This window comes from Cololabis saira, chromosome 5, assembly GCF_033807715.1.
Source record: "Cololabis saira isolate AMF1-May2022 chromosome 5, fColSai1.1, whole genome shotgun sequence".
Taxonomy (NCBI): domain Eukaryota; kingdom Metazoa; phylum Chordata; class Actinopteri; order Beloniformes; family Belonidae; genus Cololabis; species Cololabis saira.
The window spans coordinates 30941208-30969167 of record NC_084591.1 but is presented as its reverse complement, the minus strand read 5'-3'; the positions used below and the strand labels follow the sequence as shown (position 1 = coordinate 30969167).

At 39.5% G+C, this 27960-nt stretch overlaps 2 protein-coding genes and 2 non-coding genes across 6 annotated transcripts; 2 read left to right on the top strand and 2 right to left on the bottom strand.

Moving 5' to 3' along the window:
• Positions 1 to 438: 438 nt before the first annotated feature.
• Positions 439 to 511, bottom strand: trnar-acg (transfer RNA arginine (anticodon ACG)). Its single transcript has one exon. It is a non-coding gene; the product is annotated as a tRNA-Arg (tRNA).
• Positions 512 to 1050: 539 nt separating this feature from the next.
• Positions 1051 to 13352, top strand: fanci (FA complementation group I). Of its 2 annotated transcripts, XM_061721524.1 has the most exons (37): positions 1051 to 1281; positions 2615 to 2687; positions 2865 to 2995; positions 3719 to 3872; positions 3995 to 4052; positions 4234 to 4275; positions 4422 to 4545; positions 4684 to 4769; positions 4910 to 5042; positions 5149 to 5226; positions 5334 to 5470; positions 6040 to 6220; positions 6323 to 6410; positions 6501 to 6631; positions 6722 to 6792; positions 6946 to 7060; positions 7209 to 7331; positions 7495 to 7563; positions 7651 to 7752; positions 7829 to 8011; positions 8390 to 8511; positions 8607 to 8768; positions 9012 to 9191; positions 9304 to 9470; positions 9583 to 9653; positions 9796 to 9912; positions 9993 to 10044; positions 10132 to 10259; positions 11075 to 11140; positions 11219 to 11315; positions 11418 to 11602; positions 11692 to 11748; positions 11848 to 11907; positions 12004 to 12078; positions 12175 to 12270; positions 12380 to 12481; positions 12615 to 13352. In XM_061721524.1, the coding sequence occupies exons 1-37, from the start codon at positions 1189 to 1191 to the stop codon at positions 12675 to 12677; spliced, it is 3972 nt and encodes a 1323-aa protein (XP_061577508.1). In that variant the 5' UTR covers positions 1051 to 1188; the 3' UTR covers positions 12678 to 13352. The 2 variants fall into 2 exon arrangements, with proteins under 2 accessions (XP_061577508.1, XP_061577509.1); XM_061721525.1 differs by lacking the exon at positions 2615 to 2687 and having other exon boundaries at positions 1172 to 1281.
• Positions 10936 to 22509, bottom strand: polg (polymerase (DNA directed), gamma). Of its 2 annotated transcripts, none has more exons than XM_061721526.1 (23): positions 22440 to 22509; positions 20500 to 21097; positions 20143 to 20338; positions 19880 to 20047; positions 19592 to 19738; positions 19393 to 19472; positions 19112 to 19294; positions 18821 to 18963; positions 18576 to 18699; positions 17977 to 18201; positions 17613 to 17730; positions 17104 to 17184; positions 16870 to 16983; positions 16579 to 16739; positions 16448 to 16501; positions 16230 to 16347; positions 15968 to 16103; positions 15009 to 15255; positions 14801 to 14923; positions 14533 to 14701; positions 13791 to 13999; positions 13534 to 13694; positions 10936 to 12822 (listed from the first exon to the last, which is right to left on the bottom strand). In XM_061721526.1, the coding sequence occupies exons 2-23, from the start codon at positions 21069 to 21071 to the stop codon at positions 12758 to 12760; spliced, it is 3594 nt and encodes a 1197-aa protein (XP_061577510.1). In that variant the 5' UTR covers positions 21072 to 21097; positions 22440 to 22509; the 3' UTR covers positions 10936 to 12757. The 2 variants fall into 2 exon arrangements, with proteins under 2 accessions (XP_061577510.1, XP_061577511.1); XM_061721527.1 differs by having other exon boundaries at positions 19610 to 19738.
• Positions 22510 to 22728: 219 nt separating this feature from the next.
• Positions 22729 to 22801, top strand: trnar-ucg (transfer RNA arginine (anticodon UCG)). Its single transcript has one exon. It is a non-coding gene; the product is annotated as a tRNA-Arg (tRNA).
• The last annotated feature ends 5159 nt before the right edge of the window (positions 22802 to 27960 follow it).

Sequence of the window (27960 nt, the reverse complement as noted above, 5' to 3'; positions counted from 1 at the left end):
CAACACTTCACCCTCCAGCGATGCCCTCGCTGGAGGGTGAAGTGTCTTTCCCTAGGATGAGTGGGGGGAGCGGGGCTCGAACCCCCAACCCTTCGATCATTACCACCTGAGCCGCTGCAGCCCCTGAGTATATACACATTCTTTCAAATTCAACTTGCTCTCTATAAATTGTTCTTTCTTGCTTGGGCTCCTTGTATTTTTATTTGGCTCATTGTATTTTAGTAGAAGCTGTCATAAGAATAAAATCGGTCAGAAGATTAAATCAATGACCGCTATAACATTCATCCACGACCGCCATCTTGCGTCTAGACGGGTAAATATTGTGGAGTTCATATTCGTTCCTGATTGGTCAATTACTGGATTGGAGCGCTGGAGGTGTGCGAGCGCTGATTGATTGGTGAAAATTAATTTTAAAATAATAACAAAAAAAGAAAATATCGAGCCAGCCAGGAGTCGAACCTAGAATCTTCTGATCCGTAGTCAGACGCGTTATCCATTGCGCCACTGGCCCATAGAAAGTGTGTTGTCATCAGGAAGAATTTGATTGCGTTCCTCCACGAAGATGTGAACGTTGTCGTTCTCCATCGATAGATAAACTCCAAAACCTGGAGGTTATTGTTATGATTTAAACAAAATAGATACATGAAAGTGATATAATGATAATATGACAGACACAGAAACATAACTGAATAAAAAAAAACTAAACGCGAACGAGTTACAAACATTTTGAGGGTACATTTATCCGACGTGGCAACCCTGTACACATCTATTTAAGGAGGCGTCCCTAAAACTTGACTGACAGGTGGATATAAATAACGACATACAAACCACACCTAAATATTATATTTTAGCTAGAAATTATATATATATATGTGTGTGTGTATGTCAATTATGTAAAATCAATTTATTTTGCTGACGACATTCAATCACATGGAGCAAAGTCTTTTTTCACATTGAGTGTTTGGGGGATACGCAGATCGAGACCTGGCAACCACGAAGCCAAACAGGAAGAGTCCTCCCTGGCGGGAATTCCGACTCGGATGTTATGAAAGCAAAAAGTCTCGTCCTCTTGATACCCTCTGTTTTTTCTCTCATTTTAATGATAGACGAGCACACGAGTTTGCTGAGATTTATTATTCACTATCCGGATTGTAGTCTGCTCCACGTTAGTGTCTTTTCAGGAGGAACATGAGGGCAGAAATAGATAAAATCGTGTCTCTGTCAGACGCAGACAACACGGCTTCCCTTCAGAAGTACCTGTCCTCCCTGACCAATGAGCAGGTAACACACATTTAACATGTCATTACACTGCCGACTCCTGCTTTAAATGCAATAGATTATCTTTAAATATCAGTAAAACTAACTATGTTTTGTTTCGCTCAAATAGAAACCCAAGTAATATTGAACATATACAAATAGAGATAAATGGTAGAGCTATGGAGAGGTTTTTTTTTAAAATTTGATTTATTTTATTTTTGTACATGTAAAAAAACAACACTTCAAGAGAAGTTTAAGAAAACAAAACAAAGAATTTCATCCTTTAACACTTGATATCTTAATTTATATGTGCAAAAAAGGAGTAGAAAGAAATGTAAAATTATTTAATCCTACCCCCATTCACTAATCATTTAACCCATATTTATAAATACTTACACACTGTACTCACACTGCTAAATAACAGTATTATTATTATATACTGTAATTATACATACATACATACATACATACATACATACATACATACATACATACATACATACATACATACATACATATATATAGTTGAATATTTCTATATATTTGTACATGCCCATATAAATATTTATATAAATATACTTATTTACACTATACTGTCTCTATTAACTGCATCTGCTATCTACTTATATATCTACTTTCACACATAATCACACGCACACACATATATATATATATATATATATATATATATATATATATATATATATATATATATATATATACACACACACACACATATATATATATATATATATATATATATATATATATATATATATATATATATATATATATATATATATATATATATATACACATGCATACATACACATATAATTAGCTGCCCATTTCTGAACATAAATATAAACAAATCTATCCGTTCACCCAATAGTGTTATCTGCAGGCCGTTAAACTCCTTCCTCTTTGTACCTCGTGAGAATCATGTTTTTATATTTGTTTTTAAACTGGTTAATGTTTGGACACTGTTTTAATTCTGAATCCATTCTGTTCCATAGTTTAACTCCACTGACTGAATGTATTATTTTTACAAGAATATCTTTGTATCTAGGAAATCTGAGGAGGTGTCAGGGTTTTATTGTGTGTGGGGTTTTTTTTTTAGGTAATAAGATTATTATATGTATCTGTGTAATTTATAGTTGTTTTGCTGTGTGAGTGGGCCCCTATTCATCAGCTACAGTTAGCTTCTGGGGAGTCCCATTTTACAAACTTACCTCAATTGATTGTTATCTGTATTTGTGTTTTTAAATTATTTGTGAATAAACTCTGTGAACTGACTGCCTCTAGATAATGTATGTTTGCTTATCCAGTATTATCTTTTCTATTACCTATTTTCTAGCTCTTTTCTGTCATAACTAATAGCGCACTAAAGGCCAAGACGGTCCGTCCTGTGATCAAAGGCATCCTAAAAGGTACAGTGACCAGCACTGTTTCTGTTGTCACTTGTTTCCAGGACCATAGTACTTGAATGAATGATTCATTCATTCATATTTCCAGTTAGATAAATTATATGTACAAGGATAATTGCATTTATTGTAGTATTAAGTATGGAGGGCGGTAAAAGTAAAGTATGTGCTCGTTTTCTTCAGGCTCTTCAACTAATACCTCTGAGGGGTCAAATCGCAGACTTCTCCTGTATCAGCACTGCATCCCTCTATGTGAGTCAGGGGACCTTCAGGCTGAGGTTGCAGCTGAAATCATTGGACTGCTGATGCTTGAGGTAAAAAGTAATAATAATAATATTAATAATAATAACAATAAAATGCTTTATATAGTAGATACAATGCATCACTCCAGTTTGCTCCTGGGAATTATAACACTTTTGAGTCTTATCCTTAGGTTCAGAAGTATTTGAACAATGACAGTCTTTATGAATTCTAACCTTTTTATACCACAACAGTGGATTTGAAATAATTTTTTCATAGTGTAAAATTTCAGCGATAATTTAAGAGGCTTCACAAAAGTATGGCATTAACCATTTAGGAATTACAACTAATTTAAGTAAAGTTACTTACTAACTTATTCATATTGGCTTTTGGCACACGAGGAAAGATATTTCACTTTTCTCAGTTTTAATTTGTTTTATCTACAATTTTTTAGTTTTTATCGTTCCCTATTTTAATGTGGTTTAGTTCATTTCGTTATTGTATTTATCTTTTACTCATTTTTAATACTGTGAAGCACTTTGGTCAACTTAGGCTGCTGAAATGTGTTATATAAATAAAGATTGAGTTGGCATTTAACTGGCTGTTTGGAGCTACAGATATGTAATTTCCAAATTATTCCTAATTGTTGGTTGCAAAAACATTAGCCTCTTGTATTTATTTTTTATTTTGAAATCGGGTCATCATATCTCCTTCTAGTCACATTTACAACAGTGCATGGATACAAATATGATCATCTCTCTTTAATTCTTATTTTACCTTTTAAATGTTTTACACAGACTCATACACTTTCTGGACCATCTCTTGCACAACTGGCATCTCTATTTGTTGATGCTATTAAAGTGGGGAAAATGGGAAATGGAAAATCCCTGGAGTTATTTCCTACTGTTCTGACAGCCCTTGCTGCGTGTGAATCCTTGTCATACGGAAAAGGTAAATGCAAACTAACTTCACTTTGTAAAGTCATGCCAAATAAAGCGCAGAGCACTACAAGACTGGATGGGGATGTCAACAAGGTGCTCTTTTTAAAAGTTAATGGTTTATTCTGTTTTTAGGGGAACTTAATGGTGAGGAATTCAAGAAACAGCTGATAAACAGCCTCTGCTCGAGCAGGTGAGAGCATGTCACATTTATAATAATAATAATGATAATAATGACTTGGATTTATATAGCGATATATAAAAATATGGATTTATTAACAGTTTTAATAACTTAGTTTCCAATTTAAAGCTTCATAATTACAAATAGAAATGATCAACCTAGCTTATTTGTTCTTCTTATCTGTGTCATGCAGATGGGACCCACACTGTGTTATTCATTTGACAACTATGTTCAGGTAACACCTTTTATGACATGTTTTGTCTTTGTTAGCCTTTCCTTAAGAATAATCTTTGTGTTTTCTGTTTTTCTTGGTTGTTTGATGGGTTTCTGCATTGTGTGGTTTCCGGTATCCTAGTTTGATTTAAATTCACCTCATTTTAGGGATGTGCCCTTATCGTCGGAGGAGCTGCAATTTCTGGTGGAGAAAGTAGTGAGAATGTTCGCCAAACTGGATCTGCAGGAGATCCCACCCCTGGTTTACCAGCTGCTGCTTTTATCTGCTAAGGTGTGTGTGTGTGACAACATGGTGTTTTTCATGCTCTGTATTTGAAGATATTCACACATCTTTTTCTCTTAATTATATACCGTAAACTATTTTTTCTGCATTGTTTTGGTTGTTTTTCTTTACTTTTTTTGTGGTTAGGGTTGTAAGAAACAGGTCCTGGATGGTATCATCAATTATTTTAAGGGGCAAGACATTTGCCAAGAAGAAGAGCAGAGACATGGAGAGTGAGTGATTTTTATTTATTTTTTTATTAATTTATTTTTTTTAATTCTTATTATTCTTCAAGCAGCTTATATTGTGCTCGTGTTAAACCTTGTTGCACACTTCATTTCCTGATTATGGCCTTGTATTTCCTCTCCCTCAGGAGCTTGGATCTAGAGGTTCAATCTATTCCACAGGACCAGTTAAGGCATGTGGAGGGGACCGTCATCCTCCACATAGTCTTTGCTATACGACTGGACCATGAGCTGGGCAGAGAATTCCTAAAAAGCCTGAAGGTTTAATTTATTGTGTATTTCTTTCATTCATTCATTTATCCATTTTGGTTATAGCTGCTTAGTAGCCTGTCCTATATCTCATGTGTCTTATGTTGCATTTCTCCAGACAGCGTATGGAGACTTGTGTCCTTTCAGTGTTGCCCTGTTGCTCTCAGTGACACGTATTCAGCGTTATGAAGAGCAGGTGAGAGAGCTACTGTTCTTCCTTGACACATTTGAGGCTTTTTTTTTTCATATTTCATTCCCTCTTTGCAAATTTTTTGCCCTTCATTTTTTCCCTGTTTTGGATAGGTGTTTGAACTCTTAAAAGGAGTAGTCATCAAGAGCTTCAAGGAGGAGCAGCTGCAGCAAGGATCAAAGTTCCTTCTGGACCTCTTGCCTAAGCACTGTGGTGTGGCTCAGATGACACTGGACACAATCAAGAACAGGTGCTTATAAAACATCTACTGATCCACCTTGTTACAACCAAAAACATAATAATGGCCAATAACGTAATAATTTTGGCCATTTCAAATGTAATAAAGCCAATAGTGTAATAATGTGCCAATAATGTAATAAAACTTTTGAGCCAATAACGTAATAACTTTTTGCCGATAATGTAATAAGGCATTACATTATTGGCTGGTTATTACGTTACTGGCCTGGTATTAAAAAATTATTACAAAATTATTACATTATCGGCAAAAAGTTATTACATTATTGACTCAAAAGTTTTATTACAGTATTGGCACATTATTACACTATTGGCTTTATTACATGATTTGAAATGGCCAAAATTATTACATTATTGGCCGTTATTACGTTTTTGGTTGTAACACACCTCCATGATGAGAGCAACCCAAACTTGTGGCCACTTTAAGAACAACATTTTTTGCAATAATCAGTCAAGATGCAAATGTAACTCGCAATGAAATATATAAAATAGTATTTTGTGAAACACAAACAAATAATTTGTATTTAGCCTCCTCATATGGGTTATATTCTTTCTGCTGTGCAGTGTGTTTGGGTGGGATCATGTCACAGAGGGATTGGTGCAGCTGGGCTTCTTCCTGATGGACACATTTGGACCCAAACCTGGACCGTTTGGTAAAGCCGCAGAGGGACCTGTTAGCGTTGCCCGAACCCCAGCTCAGCAGGCGTGTAAGCTGGGAGGACAGGTGCTCCTACAGAGCTTTAAGGTAACATCTGGTCTGGATGGAAATGTCCCACTGTAGACGCTTGATAGTGACCACATGTTTATGTTGTTCTTTCTCACGGGAGCGTTTGTCTGTCCCCAACAGGTGCACGAGTCAGTCAGAGGCGAGATATTGGAGCAGGTCTTGAACCGTCTTATCACAAAGACGGCTTCACCTGTCAATCATTATTTGGGTAATACAAGTGCAATTTAGTGGTGCTGGGTTTTAGGTATACAATACTGCCGAATTCATGATACGACATTTCTTTATACGTTTCTGTCAGACCTGTTCTCTGACATTGTGGCCTCTGCTCCCATGATCCTCCTGGAGTCTTCCTCCAAGCTCACGGAGACATTTGACCACTTGTCATACCTGCCTTTGACCACCGTTCAGGGTCTGCTGAAAGCTGTACAGGTAAAAACAAACGCGTAAAGGTGTGCTGTGTAGTCCTTCATGTTATCTAAAGTTTGTATTCATTTCTTTATTTTTATGTTTAATTTCCAGCCCCTACTCAAAGTCAGTATGTCTTTGAAAGATGCTTTAATTCTAGTTCTTCGCAAGGCCATGTTTTCCAGGTATGTACTACAAGTTTCTTAATCAGTTAAAGTTTTTAGTGCAGTAAATGAATCAAGTTTTAGTCAAGAGTTGAAAGCAAAATGAAAAAGAAGCATTTTACATCTCTAAAAAATATAACTTCTAACATGGTTTTCTTGTTAAATCACCATCAGTCAGCTGGATGGCAGGAAGTCTGCAGTGACCGGCTTCTTGTTGTTGCTGAAGAACTTCAAAGTGCTGGGCAGCTTGGCCTCCAGTCAATGTAGTCAGGCAATCTCCTCCAGTCAGGTACTCTTCCTTCGGTTCCACTCTACACGGTTTTACAGACCTGCACATGTAGTAAACAGCACTGGAAACTGTCAGCAGATGAGAAGCTTCTGGTTCAATGTCCCATGTCAGACAATAACTGTCTTTTGTACTCTTGACCTTTGCTTAGGTCCAAGTTGATGTTCATTGTCGTTACAACTCTGCTGCCAACGAAGCGTTCTGTCTGGAGATCCTCAGCAGCCTGCGTCGCTGCCTTGGCCAGCAGGCCGATGTGCGCCTCATGCTCTATGAGGTCAGGGGTCTCTTTTAAATCCTACGTTCATGAGATGGTTACGTTTTTTCTAAAAAAAAACATTGCTATAGTAATGACAGTCTTATATGGTTTGTAGAAAATTTTCTTATCAAAAAAATATGTATGTTTAAGACTGAGGAAGCAAATTCTTGTCTTTTTTCAGGGTTTCTATGATGTTCTACGTCGCAACTCTCAACTTGCCAGCTCCATCATGCAGACTCTCCTCTCACAGGTATAGTTGTTTGCATTATAAAAAAAAAGGTATCTACTCTGTTGTGCATACGTGCATCAAGAATATGTCCTGTCTTTGGATCCTTAGCTGAGGCGGTACTACGAGCCAGAACAGGACCTGCTGCCCCCGGTGAAACTGGAGCCATGCATCACTGCTCATGGGGACCAAGTCTTTCTCCAGGAGCCCCTGGTGATCTATTTGGGCTGTTTAATTTTTTGCAGCGTTGTGTACACGTGTGCTATAAGCGGCGTTTGTTCTGTTTCAGGCACATCTTGTGAGCTGCACCGTGAACTGCCTGCTGTGGCTGAAGAACATGCGCCAGTCAGCCAGCTGCAATGACAGCGATGATGATGAGGAAGAGGAGGAGGGATATCAATCTGACCTACAGACAATCCTCCAGAGCATGACACGGCGCATGATCAAGTGTGAACTGGAAGACTTTGAGCTGGTATGGAGAACTGAGTTCAGTCTCTTTGCAGGGCTTGTCCTATCTCAGCTTATCCCTGATGAGCATGATTTAAATTATATTAGTTCTCTTGTCTGTCAAAGTTACTCTAAATCTGCAAAATTAGGCACACTAATAGTTCTTGTTTTTTGTTTTGTTTTTTAAATTGGAATACATAATCGGGGGAGTGAACATTTAATGTGTAGCTCAATGTACAAGTATAAAGATTCAAACATCTATTACAAGAACAACTAATATTTTACTTTTAGATTTGAAGATTCAGTGTTCGTTCCTCACTTACATATTCACCACAGCGCTTTCAATATACTAGTTTTAGATTGGAGGCACTATGTTAAGATTTATACTGTTTATACTTATCAGGACAAGTCAGCAGAGTTTTCAATGGGATCAAGCGTTGGAGTGAAGAATAACATCTATGCTGTACTTGTGATGGGCGTGTATGAGGTCCTAATGGAGTATAACTTCATCAAAGCAAACTACAAGTAACTACCTTTCTTTGTATGCACTGTTATTGTAGTGGTAATTTAAAAAAAAAACAAACAAGAAAAACATTTATGAGCTTGCTTCTGTCTTGCAGTAAAAGTAACTTTGAAGACCTTCTTGAGCTGTTTAGCCGATCCCACAAACTGTCTGAGATCTTGAAGGAGAAATCTGGAAAGGGTCGAGTTTCCTCACACAAGACCCCTCGCAGTTTACTCTCTATGGGCTTCGTATCAACGCTCATTACTGTGCTCTTCAGGTAAAGACTCTTTTTCTGCTGGAATTGATATAAGCGTTATAATATGTTTCATAAAATCAGCACGAGAGCAAGAGAGCAGTTGATATAATTTTTAGACAGTTCTATACAATGTGAAGACTACATGTAATTTATTAAAATGACCATCACAGTTACTGTGCAAGTTTGAAAAAATTGATGATTTCCAAATTCCATTGTGGTTTTTAACTATGTTTAGCATTATATATGTTTTGTTTTGTTTTCTAGGGACAACAGTCAAAGCAGAGAGGAGGCCCTCTCAGTTCTCCGCTCCAGTGGAGAATTTGTGCGGTACGCGCTAAGTGTAGTTGTACAGAAGATCCAACAGCTGGAGGAAACGGGACACACAGATGGTCCAGATGGACAGAATTCAGACAAAACTTTCCGCTTCCTCTGTGACATGACGAGGTGCAAATCCCTGAGCTTAGATAACCGCCTTTTAATTGACTGCACAAGGGCATCATGCCTGGGGGCAATGTTAGGGCTGAATGCAACAGAAAATGTTTTAATGTCTTCATAGCGTGCTGATGTGGCGTTACACAAACATCCCCAGTGTGGTGGAGGAGGCGGGGAAGAAAGAGAAGCGCTCCAGCCTGTCCCAGCTTTGTTTGGAGGGTATCCTGAAGATCTTCACAACCTGCCAGCAGCGATACCCAGACAAGATGCCCCAGCTCCTCTCTGCTATGGGTATGGCAGCACTGGAAAAGTTGTATTCTTTAAAAAAGAAAAATAATAATATTTAAAGCTGAAAATAGGGGGTAAATTAATTCTATAAATGTATATTTTGGTGTGCTTACAGAAATTGCAGAAAATGATGCCGAACAAGATGATGTAACAGAGATGAACTATTTTTATATCAGACAGTTTCAGGTACATACTCAAATCCTTCCCTTCTGTCTAAAATACTAAATGATGTGAATCAGATGTTTTTATTCAAAATTATTAACTAGGAACCACTCAAATGTTGTCGCACAGAATACACATAAAGTAAATTTCCTTTTTTTGCCACAAGAGGGCGCTGTTCACACTATTAAGTGGAGGTGAGGAGGAGTTTAACAGCAAAGAAGCTCAGCTGCTGGTCAGTATTTTGAGTGTACTCTCACGTCAGCTGAATCCATCCTCCAAGCAGGTACAATCACACTTACATGTGCATTTCATCAGGCAATGTGAAATGTATTCATTTTAATTCAATTTATATGTAATCAACAGTTCACACAGATGATTACGTGGACTGTGAAAATCTGCAAAGAGACTAGTTTTGGTGAGTGATAAGTTATCTTAGTTCCCTTGTGACCAGAGGTTGAGTCCTGAAGTGTATTTGAATCTTTTATTCTTTTTTTTTGTATAGAGGACACTGCGTTCTCCAAAGGGTTGCTCTCTCTTCTCTTCAGCCTGCACATCCTTTACAAGAGTCCTGTGAGCCTTTTGCTGGAGCTTTGCCAAGACATCCACAGCCAGCTGGGAGATATTGACCAGGTAAAGGGCGTTATCTTTTACAATGTCATAACACAAGCACTTGGGCTTTAAAAACTGTTTGTTTTTTTTTAAACATTCACAAGAAGGCAGGTTAGTAGTATTAGTAGGGATTTAAAATTATTTACTTTACTATTTAAACCCCTACTGCTTGTAGGGGTTTAAATCACAAGTTTCATCACAGTAAGATCATTTAACTGGATGACAATTCTGGGTTCGCTGATATCAGTCTGCCAAGATATGATTTAAAACAAAAAACCTAGCGATCAATACGAGACAATGTCAGATGTTCATTTAACATCACTTCCATTCACATCACATTGTTGTAAATAACTGAAATATATTCTTTTTTTTTTCTGGCTTCACCTAGATAATGAAATGAAAATTGATTTGTTCCTTTAAAAAAATAGACTACAAAAGTCCACTAAATAACATGTATTGATGAGGATTGCATGTACTTATATTTAATTGATATTGTAATTTTGTATCGATGCTTGTGGATTGTTTAATGCATCTATGTTGATCGATGGATCCTTACAGTCCTAATGGCTGGGTCTGTCAGTGCTGCAAAGTCCCATATTTGGACAATAAGGTGGACGTGGTGGTTTATTAATGATTCCACTCCGAGTATACCAATGTATTTAATTATAGAATAAAACACATTTTTACTCACAGCCACTATATTTATCTCAACTTTATTCTATTAAAACAATATTTTATTACAGTGCATTGTCAATATTCTTGAACAACAATGCAGTCTATGTACCTGTCTGTAGTTGGAACTATTTCTCATACTGCCTTTTCTTGCTCTAAATCAGGATGTCGAGGTGGAAAAACAGTCTCATTTTGCTATTGTCAACATGAAAACTGCTACAACAGCAGCAGTAAGTTTGTTTATTCTTGACTTAACACTTCCCTGACATTTCACCCCAGAGTGCTAACTCCTTAAAATCTTGTCCCAGTTACTGGTCCTGTCTCAAGTTGGCCGAGTGCTCGATGAGGTGGACTGGCTCATTGCCAGAAAGAAAAGTCAGACAACTTCTGATAAATCTGGCTCTGGTAAGAAACCTTTTACAATAAGGATAATTATTAAAGTAGAAGGGGTTGGAGTTCACCAGTGAAAGGCTCTAAAACATCTGCTGTTATATTCTGCATGTGTAGGTGAAGCCACCCAGACTGCAGGCCAACAAGACCCAGTTGAGAAAGCGGTGACGCTGCAGCTCGGGACTCTCTTGACGGCGTTAAATGAGCTGGTCCAGACAGCCCTTCTGCCGGGAACGTGCACCATTACACTGCTGAGGGAACTGAGTCGTACTTACACCATCCTCACCACCCTGGTCAAATACGTGTGTATCTGTCCCATCTGTAACCTTGCTGAGAACGTCTGAGGCTTTTTCCTGATGCCACTTTTCTTCTTCTGTGTATCTCACATTAGTACATCCAGGTGTGTCCCAATCAGCACCCTGTCCTGCCTAGTCGCTTCGAGAAGCTGGTATGTCCCAGATGTTGTCACTTAAATTTTAATTTACAGGAGTCTCCGCTTGCTAGCTTCTTTCCATTCCCTCTTGCCAATTTGATGTCTTCTCTGCAGGTGAAACTATCTGGCTCCCACCTCACCCCACAGTGCTACACGTTTATCACATATGCACAGGTACAGCCAGCCTCAGTTCAGAGATTGTTTCACATTTTTGTTTTTATGAACATCAAAAACAACTCCACCCCCCCCCCCTTTTTTTTTCTTGCCTAGAGTGGAGAATCCACTGGTGGAGGTGCAGATGACAAGAAGAAAAAGAAAAAGAATGATGCGAATACTGCTTCTTCTGTACGGACTCATCACATAAAAATGCAGAATTAAAGTGACTAATTACAATATTACTTTTTGGATCAAAAAGTCTTTTTTTTTGTCCCCTCTTGATAGGCAAAGCTTCTGCGTGAGACAAAGGTCATGCCTAACCTGATCTTCAGCATCGAACAGTATGAGAAGTTTCTCATCACACTCTCAAAGAAATCAAAGGTATATGTGAGCTGGATTACGTGGGATGGTTGGGAAGCCACATAAGCATTTAGAGAAATACAGTCTTTACAGTGTCACGTTTCATCAAGATCTGTACACGTTTGTCCAGGTCAATCTCATGCAATACATGAAGCTGAGCACCTCAAGAGATTTCCGCATCAATGCTGCTACTCTGGACGCAGCCCTGCAGGAGCAGGATGAGAGTCAGGAGGTCAGTGAAAGTCACATCCACCACTTCTTTCTTTTTTTAAACAGAATTTTCAATGCGCTTTTCCCTTTTTGCAGTCAGAGCTGCAAGTATTTGGCAAAGTGGTTTTTAGCGTCCGTATTTCTGAATCTTTCAGGCCCCAAACACGCAAGACACGGAGGAGACACAGGAACCCAAGCAGAAGAGGAGAAAACGGTGAACTGATATCAGTCTTCTCTCCAGTTTCCTTGCAGCCGTGTGATTGTACTGCTGCGGAACCTCAGCGGGGTTCATTATCGACTATCTTCCTTTATTCAGAGAGCCTTTAGTGATGTTCATGATCTGGTAGATGTCCAAGGCCTCACCTGTGGAATGTTGGAACATGTTAATTTTCAAAAGTGCTTATGTTTCTTTATTTCACTTTATTCCAAAGAAACTGGTCTTTATGTATTAAATGCAAAACAGTCCATGCAGTTACACCCGATATATATTACAACTGCTATTTCTAGTTTACATTATTTGAATATTTGTCAAGAAATGATTTGAGTTCCTGCCTAATTTCATCACAATGTCATGATGGAGCAGCTGTTGTTTTTAAGGATTTAAAAGTGTTTAAATAATTTCTTCTTTAAAATATAGTATAACTCTAGTACTTCAGATGGCTACACTAAGCAAAGAGGAATTATCGATGGTTTCCGCTGCAAGGACATGCATCCGGTGTTTATTTACACCGAAGCTTTGTAAGTTATTGTTTTATTATAATATTTTTCTGAACATACATGGAACATTTCTTATCTTAGCAGATATGTGTAAAGTTATTAATTGAAAACTTGTGTTTTTCAACTTGTTCAGAGCTCTTAACAGGTCATAAAAATAAAACTGAGCTGACACTCTTCAATGCTTATTGAGTCTGATATGGTTTTATTTCAGATAGAAATTACTGTTTTTTTTTTTTTTTTTTTTTACACCTCATACCTCTAGGACTTTGATTATTAAACTTAAAAAAAACAACATTTTTCTATGCCTGGAATATTATTATTTAATGAAAAGGGCTAATGACCAGGCTCAGAACTCACCAGGTGAAAAGCCATATCTTCGTTCCACACCCGTGGGGTTGGAGGGAGTCACACAGTCCATGATGACTTCCTTCCTTAGACACTGATCAATGTCGACTGCACTGAAAAACGCTACCGACTGGGGAAGGTCCTGCAGGTTTAGTGCATGAGAGAACACACACCTGCAGAAGGGAGGGGGGAACCGAAAAGAACAACCAAACTATCAGATAAAGCTGGTCTGAGAGACGGCAAGAACATGTACCAAGCTCCAAACAGACCTGGTCAACAGGTTTGTGATCTGAAGTGCCAACGCTGCTCTGTAACGGTCTTCACTGCGGACGAGGTACCGCACCTCATCGTGGATGCTGATGCAGAAACGCCCATCAATGTTATACTCCTCAAAGAGCCACCTCATGGCCACCAACATCAGATGGAGGTAGTCTACCGCAGAGCTCTGGACCACCCAGTTTACTCTACTGGTGATGAACTGAAAACAGAGAAATAGTTACATTTAATCTTGAAGGCAAAGCACTTATTATGTACTCTAGAGCCTCCATCATCAGTGACATTAGATCTCATTCCACCTCGTGAATATATGTAATCATTATTCAAGGAAAAAGCCAATGAAACAGTCGATCCTGCACTTATTTTCAAACTGGGAATTTAACTCCAGACAGTAAAAATAAACATATTTTATAATCACACAAGCCGGTACTCGAGGGCTAGTCTACTGCATGTTTTAGATGTTTCCCTGTCTTCAACACACCTGATTCTAATCACTGGTCGTCATCAACATGTCATCAAGGTTTACACAGCTCTGTTGGTGACACAGCCTTGTCTATCAGGGTTGTGTTGAGGCAGGGAAACATCTAAAACGTGCAGTAGACTGGCCCTCGAGTACCGGCTTGTGTGCACCCCTGTTTATAATACACCATCAATGTGCCCATGTTAGTCTTATACCATGATGCTGATGATGAACTGGATGTTTGCAGTTAATCTGTTTGATCTGCACTGTCTTACCTCATCTTTTACGGCCTTGGGCTCCAGAGCTCTGCTAATCCGGCAGTGCAGAACTGGAGTAGCTGGCTGGGTCGAATGTGCTATGCTCTCCAGTTTATTGAACATGTCTGACTCCGTACCTCCAGCCCAGACACGTTTTCCAACAATATCCCACTTCTTTCGCCGAGAGCTGAAAGGGTGTAAAGGAGGAAAAAAAAGAAGATATGCAGGGGCTCCTGACAAGTGTTTGCAGATGGATGTCTGTGTTTTGTTTCGCTTGCTCTCGTACCACTGTGAGGCGAGTCTACTGATCCTCCGCAGTTCTTGCAGGGAGACACATCCGTCCTCCTCCCTCTGCACATCTATACACAGTTCATTGACCAGCCATTCACCTTCCTCAGACAGCTGGTATCTGACAAATGGCATAAACACAAAAATGTGGGGCTAAAGCGCCACTGTGTTGGCTAAAAACAAAATCTTACATTTCTTGAGCTTACCTGCGTATACCCTTGGTTAAGGCGTACATCTGCCTGGCCTTACTGGAAGCTTCTGTCTGATTGAGTCGGTGGTTGAACTGCATCAGCAGCCTCTCAGCAAAGGGCTGTCCTGCACCGTATATACGTCCATAATTGAACACCTTTGCGTGCTCTCGGCTGATGCCCACGGCGTCAGCCGTACGACTGTGAAGGTCGGTGCCCTGACTCTTCTTTCCCTGAAGGGTCATCCAACCAAACGCTGTACAACCTGAACCACAGACAATAAACATGAGTTGCTGTTAAGCAAACCTACTTGTAGGGCTGGGCGATATATCGAGATTTTAATATATATCGATATATTTTCAAACACGATATGGTACGAGACAATATCGTTTATATCGATTTAAATTATTATTATTATTTTTTTTTTTTTTTTGATTTTGATATAGCTTATTTTGTGACAAATTGACTTGAATGTTTTATTTGAGATTTGCACAAATGTTTTGTTATTTGCACAACTGTCAACCTCAGTGGAAAAGTCTGCCTGTTAATGTCTACATTGTATTAATTGTACAGTGTATTTTAATTTAATTGTTATGCAGGAAAGGGATATTTGTTTTATTTTATTCAAGAAGCATTTTTATTCTATATATGCAGGCAGTTTATTTTTATTTCATTTGTTTTATACATTTTGATATTGTGCAGATCTCTGTTAACAAAGGTACCTGTGTGACATTTGGCACGAGGCATTGTATTAAAACTGACTGTTTTTTTAAGGGTTTGCCTCAGAAAAAAATGAAGCTAACAGAGATGCTATGCTATAATGCTTTGGGGGAAACCCCAATTATGGCACAGAAAAAATATCGAGATATATATCGAGTACCGCCATTCAGCTAGAAAATATCGAGATATGACTTTTGGTCCATATCGCCCAGCCCTACCTACTTGCAAGCAATAAATAATAAAGACACAAATTTCACCGTGCATTCCAGCGAAGTGAGCCTCCCCGAGGATTGCAGCTATCCATAACTCCTGAGAGTCTACATCTGCTCCCACCAGGTGATATCCAGGTGGCACCTGCACCATGGCCTTGAGCTCACTGCCTACACGATCTCTCTGGGGTGGGATAGATAAAGAAAGAAAACATGCCCACAAAATAAATTCCTCTACTACCTAACAACAATTTATCCCAAAATTAAGAGTTAAATCATCAGATGTGTCACTTTCCGATCTGACATTTACCCGAGCATTGCTAGCAGTCAGCCACGTTGGCTCCACAGCCCTCCGAGTTACCGTCCCAGCAGTGATGACCTGAGGCAATATAGCACCATACTTGCCCTCTTCATCAAAGTCTTGGTGTCTTAGGGAAACAATGCTTGTTACACGCAGCAGTGACTCCTCCCTCCCCTCGCTCTGAGTGATCGATAATTTCAATGTTGCTACTGAAATGCAACACTAACCTGCTGACACTCCGAGGAAGTTCTCCCTTTCTCAGCCACAGCACCATCTGAGAGCTATGAACGAACAGAGAAATTCACATTCACTGCTTTTAGCATCAATAAAGCTGATTCCCATCAGAGTAACTTATTACCTGATACGTTTGTGCGCATTCCTCCAAAAGGACATCATTTTGTTGATCTCCAAAGCTCGTGTTGCGTTGGTTCCACCTCTCCCTGCTCTAAGAGTACCATCCTCCATCTTAACCAAGAAGTCCTTTGAGAAAGGACTGCCCACATTGTTGTGATTACCATCCTGCCGACAGAAATAGGAAGTCAGATGGAGAAAAAGAGCTTGGTGGGGCAATGTTGAATAAATGTTAATTGTTCGGGAGCCCAAGGTAAAAAAAAAAGACAAAACACTACACTACAATAATTCTCTTTACCTTATGAGGCAATTTGAAAAACCAACAACCGGGGATATCTACATCATTGTAGGGGCCATTTCCATGGTGATAATGACAGTGACTCTCCTCGTGGACATGATGTGGATCTTGGGACTGTTAATAAAGAGTACAACCAATGTCATACAAAGAAGCACATAACAAATCCATGATAACAAAGCTGCAAAAGAGTTCAAAATGATATGCTCATGCCGTGTAATGTTAAGTGATATTCACCCTCTTTTTCTTTGTCGAATTGTTTATGATTCTGGTGCCATTTTCCTCTGACAGACTTTCCAAGGAACTTAGCTCTTCCACCTTGAAATGACACGAAGCAACACGTTTCAGAGCGTCTAGGTAAATTGTTAATAATGATGAGGGAAAGAGTTACTTGAATCCTACATTTCAGCAAAACTGTGCTTAAGATCAGACTATTGAACTTAAATTTAAGTAATAACACACTATTTCTATCTAAAATAGTTATACAAAAACCCAGATTACTTTTTGCCTTGAAAAGGTAGCCATTATATTATTTTTATTTATATTAACTTTAAGAAAGCTGGTCTTGCTTCAAAATAACAGGTTCTGATGTTCACCCCTTGGGGGCACTGTAGAACGCCCTGTTATCAGGGAGTATGTTGTTTAAATTCAAAATCAATTTGTATTTGACATACGCTCTACTTGGTTTTACTGAGATGTGACTTTTAAAAAACCTAATTTCATCAACTAAATTATGCGTAATGCACCTTTGCCCACACAGTGCTGTCCGTCAACATGAGGTCTTCTGAAGGGCTGGAGTCCAGAAACCCAAGCTGCTCCTTGCTGTTCTGCTCACAGTACTCTTTGTAAACAGCTTCAATAGCTCTGTAGAAAACACCAAGGCTTCAATACACACACCTGCACTACTTCCACTTTTTAAAACTTAACACTTATGACATGGCTGCATGGGCTCTCAAAACGTGGGACACATCTGACACAGAAAAACACAGAAATTTTAGAAAATGTCAGCGGTGCGTTGTGTATGTTAATGCTTGTTACTGATTTTATTCAGCGTAGCTCTGTTATCTGTGAAAGCGTGTTTTTTTACAAGAAGACCAGCGGGCCTAATACCTGTATGGGCACACAGGATCCACGTTTCCCTCCTGAGAATCCAAGTTATCCCTGCGTCCGGGTACCAGATAGCCCCACCCGTGCTTCTCTGTGTAATGCAAGGGGAAACCGTCCCACGTCAGACCCATCAGCTTCGGTGTCAGTCTCATCTGGAGACTGATGAGGCTGGCTCCAGGTGACCAGCTGTCCTCCTCAGACATCTTCTCACACAGCTTACGATACCAACTGAAGGACGACAAAAGAACTGAGGAGGACCAACTCATGCAATGAGCGGAAAATGGAGGACTTGGAAATGAATTATATATATATATATATATATATATATATATATATATATATATATATGAGAGCTAGAGACAGGTGTGTGCAACATTGGGTATAGATTTATTCGATTTATTCTCTGTACATTCATTGAAAACAGATTTGTTTATCTTGTATATCTTTATATATATATATATATATATATATATATATATATATACATACATACACACACATACACACTAGTGTTAATATTGTTATGCTCTATCCAATGATTTTGACATGTCTGGAATGAATCAATAAATGTATACATGAATCAATAAATGAATGACTCTTACCCTGGATGTCCAGGCAGGTGTTGCCTTCTCTTAGGAAGTCGATTCACTGTTTCCTTCAGTTTCTCAACAGCCAACCTGCTGGGACAAGGACCTGCCATCTCCTCCTCAGATGGGGGCCCGGGGTCTAACATCACAACATCTCGAATGACTGACTTCATCTTTCACTTTATTAACATTCTTTCTGCATTTCTTTAATTACATTTGTTATAAAAGCAAACAAAAACAAAAACTTTTTTTTTTTTTACCATTTTCCCAGTCTGGAAGAGGAGTAGTGGTCTGTTTTTCGGCTGTTTTTTTAGAGGATTTCTTCTTGCTGGCTGGCACTTTCTTCTGCTTGAATTCCTGTACATCCCACTCAAGATCCCAAAGCCAAGGGTCTTCTTTGTATCTTCAAAAACACAAGCCATATGCGTGGTTAATGTTTACATACAGTACAAATCTTCTTAGTCTCGTAAACACAGAGCTACATATTTAGCGTAGATTTACTAAAAATGCTACCACATACTAATAGCCATTAAATCAAGCATTCGTCTCACCTGGCGTCCTGCAGGAGCTGGCAAGCATCATCGGCCAGAGTCATCAGAGACTTTTTCATTTCCCTTTGAAGCTCATCATAAACATCCTGGGAATCTTCCAGGTATCTATCCCAGTTCTGATTGACAGGAAGGTAGCTCACACCCATCTCCAGCATTCCTGCAAGCGTCACTGGGTGAGGGCACCTTATGAAACAGAGAGGGTTGGAATAACTCGGTGAATAAAGCCTTACTTCTGGCAGGAAGATCTGTACAGAGTGATGAATGGTTTGGCATTTGCCAACCTCTCCATGAAGAGGGGTAGCTGCTCCGTGAAGACCTGATGTGTAGCCTGAACATCCAGAGCGCAATATTGCATTAACTCCTGTAGGTGGAAGCCAAAGCAAATTTATCTTCCACAACTGTACTTAAAAACAACAGCAAGTCATCTACAAGATGTAATGAGACAAAAAAAAAAACATTTATACAGTTGTCAGACCTAACCTGGAAGTTATTCCTCACATCCATCATGCTTCCCTTCACAAAGATATTTCGGGCTTCTTTCTTCAGCGGCGGCCCTCCCACATACAGCGCATGGACATCGGCCAGATTGTTAATGCTGCTAATATTCACCCAGTCCCAAGAGCCAATCTATACACAAAAACATGTGACATGGGGAGTTTTGCTTACATAAAGAAAAGTATAAAAGTATTGAAAATACCAGAAATAAGAGCCCTGACCTCATTTCACAAGGCATGTAGGTAAATAACAGATACACAAACGGACACTAACCATTGGGCCTTCCCTCTTTTGTCCGGTTTTCTTAAGGTGCTCCTTGACCTCTTGAAGACCCCTCTTTTTACCCAGCTTATTGGCCATCCACAGTATGCGCTGAAACCCTGTCAGCCCTGAGATGGCCATATGGAGGCTCATGGTGTCCATGAAACGTGCCTTTGAACCCTTACAGGAAAGTACAGGAGGTGCTGTAAAGCTATATGTTAAAGGGCCACACGTGAGAGAAGGTTAAAATGCACCACAGCCTTCTAAGTACTAACCTTTAGAAAGTACTGCTCCTTAATGTAAGTCCTGTCAAAACTGACATTGTGGCCCACTATGAGCCTGTCCTTCCACTGACCACCTGGTGGGCGGGCAGAGTTGAATGGAGTCTCTAATGGAATAAGGTCAGCAAGAGTCAGCTGGTTCGACCAGGAGTAGCGCTCCTCAATTAAACGCTTGCTGCACCAGGAGTACCTAAAAGGGAAGAACGTTATGAAGAGTGTTGCACCTGTGCCTTTATATCCCATTTGATATGTTTTTAACATTTTGTTAGTATGCACTGATGGTTAACATACAACCAAAACGTTTTCCTCACTTTGCATGTTTGACGTTTACAATTGTGTCCTGTTTCTCACCAGTTGCTGGGCGACAAAGCAACAGCCAGTGTAGGACACTGTCCCTCCGTTGTGCACACCTCCACATCAAACACCAAAGCAGATTCGTCTGGGAAATCAACTTTCTGACTCTCTCCATCCGGCCCATAGCGGGTCCAGCCAACATCCCAGCTCCATTCTCGGGGCATAGGTGGCACCTCGGCCCGCAGCAGCTTCTCAGCAGCCTCAAGGTAGGAAAGGCTCTGCTTCTCAGCCAGGATGCGAAAGTGCTCATCGATGCTTTTGCCATACATTGGCGGAAGTTTAAGTTCAACATCAGGCAAGAGTGAAGCTTCCTTCCCCCACAACTCATGTTTCTTCAAGTGCCTTATGCTGCGCTCCACAGCTTCTTCATTGTACTGTGGTTGTGTTCCACAAAAGATCTGTTCATGGAGGTTTTTCGACAGCATCTGGATGTTGAGAGGGTTCAGGCGGGTCTCTGTGGGGTCCTCGCCCTGGACCGAGTAAGGCTTGGTGGAGTAGAAGTAGCGTGGATACCTCCATCGGAGAGAGACCAGAGTCCTCTGCAGGGGACAGCGTACCAGATGCAGCATCACCTCATGTGCATTTCTCTAAAAAGCTAGAAGAAAGGATGACACAGTTTTGTTAAGTCTATGGCCTTTAATGAAATGTAGCGAAGTAGGTTTTTGGTACTGGATAGATTGTCCAATAAATGTGTAACATCGAGCTCATTGTTCTGATGTTAATGATGTTATCATTAACAATATCCCTAATACATCTCTCTCCATTACCTTGTGCCGTCCCTTACCCCCCATAAAGCACTTTGATATTTCTTAACGTTTCTCAAGAAGTTAAGTCAAATTCATTATCACACGCTTAAAACTACTGCAATAAAAGTTGGGCAATTTGAGAGGCCTAAGAGACTCAGAAGCTTCCTCCACCATACATCAAGGAGAAATGGGAGAAGGAGCTGAATATTGTCATTACACCGGAGGAATGGCACAACATGTGTGAAACACAACGGACAACTACAAATTCAAGGGCGTGGAGAGAGTTTGCGTGGAAAAACTTAACACGGTATTTCATTACACCTAATGTGAAGACTAAACAGACTGGATCACAGCAACCATGCCGGCGGTTATGTGCAAATAGAGAAGCACATCATACGCACATCTTTTGGGACTGCTATAAACTTGATCTATTTTGGGAAAATGTACACACCACAGTTAAAAATATATTGGGATACGCAATACCTGGGGAAAGTAAAGTAATGTACCTAGGAAGTATAAATGATTGTGTCTTAGACAGAGATAGATATCTAGCTAAAATATTATTGATCACAAGCAAGAAGGCAATAACAAGAAACTTGTGCAAGACAGAATCCCTTAATATAAACCAGTGGCTAGAAATAATAAGAGAGATCTATATTATGGAAAGAATGACCTATCAACTTAGACTGAAGGGGGATGTTTTTGTGGAAAAATGGGAAAAATTGATAATTTATGACACGATGAAAGATACCTAAGGAATCACTGATATAAAAATGATGGATGCCTGTAGCCATGACTGCTTTGTTCTTTGAATTTTTTGTTGCGTTTTGCATTACGTGTATTGTATAACACAAAACTACAATAAAAATTAAAGTATAAAAAAACTACCGGTAAGTTGGGAAATTTATCCAACTGTAAGTTACACAACCATTGAGCAAGTACGACATCAAAGCGCTGCGCCGCCAACTCCCCGCGTGTTTAAGATAAGATAAAATAAGATAATCCTTTATTTTCTCCCTCAGTAGGGAAACTTATTTTGTTGGCAGCAGTACACTTAGCACACACACACACACACACACACACACAAACACTTCGCTCACGCAAACTAAATTGCGAGCAACAAAACAAACTGTAAATCCAACACCTCCTAACTACGTACGAGAGACTTTAAGAGTAAAACACGCAGCTCACCTTGCTTATGTTATGAACTGGATGCAACACTACAGCATGTGTTGCCAGAGTCTTGGTAAAACCGAGCAAGGCAACCAGCTTTAGTGACCCCGTGCGGTCTGGATGAATGCACGGTTTTCAGTTTTAATACCAGATCTTTGGACAAATATCGCGTATTTACTAATGCAGTTCCTTTATATACATCATATATACAACATTCGTTTTCGAGAAATATTGATATACGTAAATATACATAACATGTCTGAATGGTGTATCTATCTATACATGGTATGCGCAGACCGTTTGTATCGGCCGCGTGGCCTAATGGATAAGGCGTCTGACTTCGGATCAGAAGATTGCAGGTTCGAGTCCTGCCGCGGTCGCACTTTTTCATGGTTTTAACTTTTAGTGTGGTTCTCATATTCCAGCGAGTAAAGGAAATACAGTACTGTTCTGGTCATATAATGTATGTGACTGTACTAGAATCAGCTTTATTTTCTGACACATATCAGCTCACATATTTTTATGGTTGCTTCTTGACCGACATATGAGACATATGACACAATAGTAGACAGTGTCCAAGATGTTGAGCTGGCCATTGTAACAAGAAGAGGATGTGGAGAGGCTTACACTATAACATGTAGCCTACATGATTGCATCATGTTTATTTCTCTGTTGCAGAAGTGATCATGGTACAGCAGCAAGACTTTCACAGGAGTGGAGACGAGTCAGAAAACTGGAGATCAAAGAAAACTGTGCCTGTGCCAACTACTTCATGAAGCCAGATGCATCAGTCCAGACGGTCACGGCACCAAACTATTTTCCAATGCCAGTTTTAGCATATGTGATACCGAAGATTCAACATCCGCCAACACACCAGCCAACTTCTTTATTGCACATACAGAACAACATCTACAATCACAAGAAATGTTTAAAGTAAAACAACCGTGCAAATACTCACCGTCTTAAAATAATGGTCCAAGTCATATTTTTCTCAGGTTTTTCAAAAAATAAAAACGACTGAAGCAAATACTTGGTTTAATTTTCATTTGTTTGTTTTCAAAAAACAGGAACTTTCAAAACCAAGTGTGACCTTAAGCAACTTTAAAAAGATTATTTTAATAGAGCTTTAAGAATAAATTCAAATTGTTAAGAATCATTGATCAGCATGACAAGATCACCATCCAAAAAGTCAGATATGGAGTCTTCATTGTGTAAAATAAAGTCAGCTTCTCAGTCATTTCCCACTGGATTTTAGATAGCCAGTGGGCACTTATTCCTCATTGCCGCCTATCTGCCAAGGACTGACAAGGATGAATGCAACCTCTAGGCATTTCAGGCCAGAAACGTAAGCGACTGCTGTCCTCTGGGTGTGTTCATTCAGGAATAGTAAGGACACTAACACAGAAGCAGAACCACAGACATTTTAGCTTTTCATCTGTGCGCTGATTTTGAGATTAAATGGCTGGTGAGTCACATATTACATGTGTGTATTCTCCACATATACATCACTGGCATGCCACATAATGTCCCTCTTAAATTCCTCTTTTTGCCTTCACCAGTAAGTGGTTGTAGCAAGTATTTCCCCTCCAAGTGACAAGCCTCTACTGGTTATCCTGCACTGTAAGGCCTAGCTGACGGCCAGCTCTGAGACAAGTGCTGTTTTATGAGACAGCACATCCTCCAGCTTGTGCGTGACTGCACCATTCAGCATGTTCTGTTTTGTTAAAATGCCAGGGAAAATTATAATCATATTTTTCTTCTCCTTTAGTCAGTCTCCTACTGTGCCTGTAAAGCTGCGCGGCTTTATGTGTGCGTGAGACTGAGATGTAGAGCTGCCATTTACTCCAGAATTTCCACAACAGCCTAAATGCGTTGTGAAAGCTTCTGTACACAGGTGGTCTACTTCACATGGTGCACAGGGTTTGGGGTTTGGTCCGTCTATTGTGTCCGTTAAAAAATGCATTTATTGCTGTCAGTGTATTGCTATAGTGACAAATTAATTTATTTTGAAATAATGAATAGAAAATATATATTTCTGGCAGTTTTAAGAGTTTCAGGATAAAATACTGCATACAAAATGGAAGTGCGCTGTTGGAAATTAAGCACTCTCTTTTATTTTCTGGGCTCCAACACAGCTTTCAGACCATACTGGCAGACATAAACTGCAACCACAACAGTAAGACTAAAAAGAAGGAGGGACTGTAGTGTTTGTAAAGAACAGCTGCAATGTTACTGCAAAGGAGCAGCTCTGCAGCCCCGATACTGAACTACTGGCTGTGAGTTCAGTAGTCGTCAGGCTACAAACACTGCAGCTCTAAACATTCAGGGGGCCCCTGCAGATGTCAAACATGCCTTGGTCTCTCTCTGCTACACTCAAACAGTTCAAACAGTTCATGGTTTCATTTTAATTATTTATGTTATTTATTTATGTTCCATTGAAAGGACATGATATTGAGGACGGCCGGACACGAAGAAGAAGAATTACGGTATGATCTTATTTATATATTCTGAACTTTTACAGCATCAATATAATTTCCCTTTGGGGATTATTAAAGTATGATTCAGTTCAGTTTAATTCAAAACTAGCACAACTACAGTCTCTGGACGTCTCATGTGGAGGAAGGTTTGTGTGCTTCAAAGTGTCAAGTTGCTATAGTTACATAAAAGTGCAAAGGACAATTCACTCAAGCTTTTGGATTTTAAAGTTTTTGTATCACCATTACTTTTTTTTAAATATATTGCCTATAACAGTAAAAAAAACAAATACGTTGTGCCGCACCTTACATCTTATAAACAATGTACTGCCCTCTGTGATACCCAACAGCAATCGTCAGTTTTTATTCACCTGGTATATAGAACAGTACTCTATATAGGCAAAAAACTGCAATTTCATATATGATTGAGTCTGGAATTAGATTTGCAGGACATTCCCATAGTATAATGCAGTGGGAACGAAAGATACAAAGTGGACTAGAAGTCCAACTTTTCCCCAATCTTGCATCTTAAATTTCGAAACAACGTGCTGTAAATGTGGCTGTTGCATGAATCTAACATTTTTAGCATTGATCCCAGGAATATTTACTTTGTTGAAATTCTGTGGGAAAAATAAGATTACTAATTACTTTAAACCTCTACTGGTCTTCAATTCCGGCTCTCGTGGGCCGGTGTCCTGCACATTTCAGATGTGTCTCTGCTTCATCACACCCTGATACAAAGGACTGTGTCATTATCAGATTTGTGCAGGCCTTGATGACATGCTGATCTCGTCCATTAATCAGAATCAGGTGTGTTAAAGCAGAGAAGCATCTCATACGTGCAGGACACCGGCTGCTACTCTATAGTCTTGGGTATGGCCACATTCACCAGAAAAACCTCAGACAAACACAGATCCTCTGTTTAGGAAGAAAGCTCACATCTGATCCCAGGCTGTAAACCATGTGCTGAAATCCTAGTCTAAATGACCAGTTTCCAACTGGTTATCATAAACACAGTCAAAACGAGTGCAAACTGAAAGATAAAATATAATAATAATAATCCACCAACTCAATTTGGACGCCTATGCTCATCAGGTCTGCCTTAGGTTGGACATGCTTTGGTGGCCTTACGGCAGTACTCGAATTGAGGGGGGATGAGGGGGGATGGCATCCCCCCTGAAATAAAAACGGTCAAAATCATCCCCCCTGTAAAACTGTCACCCCCCCTTTCCATCCCTTATGTCATTTCATCAATGAATGTGGTTTTACTGCTATTTCAACATTTAGAGTCATCACCAGAAAAATAACATCAGAAAAATAACTTATTTGACCATTTTCACCTGTTTCAAGTAAATTTTCACTTGAAATAAGTAGGAAAATCTGCCAGTGGGACAAGATTTATCTTCTCATTACAAGCAAAAAAAAACTTGTTCCACTGGCAGATTTTTCTACTTATTTCAAGTGAAAATCTACTTGTTTTTTCCAGTGATGAGTCTTGTTTTAAGTGTAATGAGATTTTTTTACTAAAATGAAACATTTTAACTAGAAATAAGACAAATATTCTTGTTAACATTTTGAGTTTTCGCAGTGATCCATTTTACGTATCCTGTGAAGGACAGAGGCATATTGATAAGTTCAGAAAACTGTTTTTTATTGTTGTGTTTTGATGTATTAGATGTAAGCCCAGTGGATATTTAAAGCTTACAGAAGGCTGCATTTAACTGCTGATATGTCATTCCTGCAGTATTTCTGCATGTGTTTTGGTCAGTGCTATTATTTGTAATATATTATATTATTTGTAATTAACACAAATTATCAGTCCCGATATGATAAAATCCACCACCCCCCCTGATTTTTTTTTACAACTCGAGTACTGACTGTACAGATATAAATATAATTTACTGCATACACGTGGGCTATGTAATAGTTCAGAAAAACGAGGAGCGAGTAAAGGCTGATTTATGGTTCCACGTTACACCAACGCAGCGCCACGCCGTAACCCTATGGCGTGGGCTCTGCGTTGGTGTAACGCAGAACCATAAATCAGGCTTCGCGTTGTGTTACCAGCGCATGGGCGAGAGAGGGCTGTGATTGGTCGACGTCTCGGCGCGGAGGGCTGTGATTGGTCGACGCGCCGCGCAGGTCCTAACATGACGTCAGTGCGGGAGCCGCTGGTCCTCAGTGGAGACAGCGCTCGGGAGGAGAGGAGAGACACAAGCTGGAGGACCGAGGATGGAGCTGGGCGACTGCTCACCTCTCTCTACAAGGCCCCGATGGAATGGCAAAAAAAAAGGAAAAAAGATATCCATCTGGAAAAATCAGCACGACCTAAAGTTGAGGACATTTGTCGCCAGAGTTGGTTGTACTTCCAATAAAGGTAAGAAACGCTTTCGGAAACGGAACAGCATATGTATGTATATGTACATCACCATGTTTACCAGCTTTATCTGTGCAAAAGCCAGCTCCATCTCCCCTTGATGCAAAATGTTTATTCAAACTGAAGATGAATGCTTCGTTAGCTTATTTATTTACTTTTTCTGCAGTAGACATGTTCTTAAAAATAGAAACGTTTTGAGTTTCATATAAAAAGGGGAAACATACCATCTTTAAAAAAAAAAATAAAAATAAATCGTTGTAAAATTTACTATAGTGTTAAAGTCCCTTGCGTCCTTCGATTTCCTACTACAATGAAGAACAAATTGGTTTCCATAATAGCCTGAGCGCATTAATCCTCGCCATGTGAAATAGTCTAGTTTAAGAAAAAGTAGGCCAGTCACAACTCTCATTAAAAAGTAGCAGCTCTTTTCTCTCGGGAGTACTGAGCAGCCGGGAGAAAATTAAAGCATCTTAAACCCCAACCCAATTTTCGATTTGGAGGTTATTTTGACTTATTTATCTTGTGTAATTTGGAGCCGGCTGTTGATCACGGAGCATCGTGGAGGCTGCTCAGGTTCATGGTCACGCAGGCAGGCCGTCACACTTTAGTCACACACAAGAGCAGCAATTTAGAGACAAAAACCTGTTAGGAAACTTGCCTCGTTATTGTAAACTTCTAAATATAAATG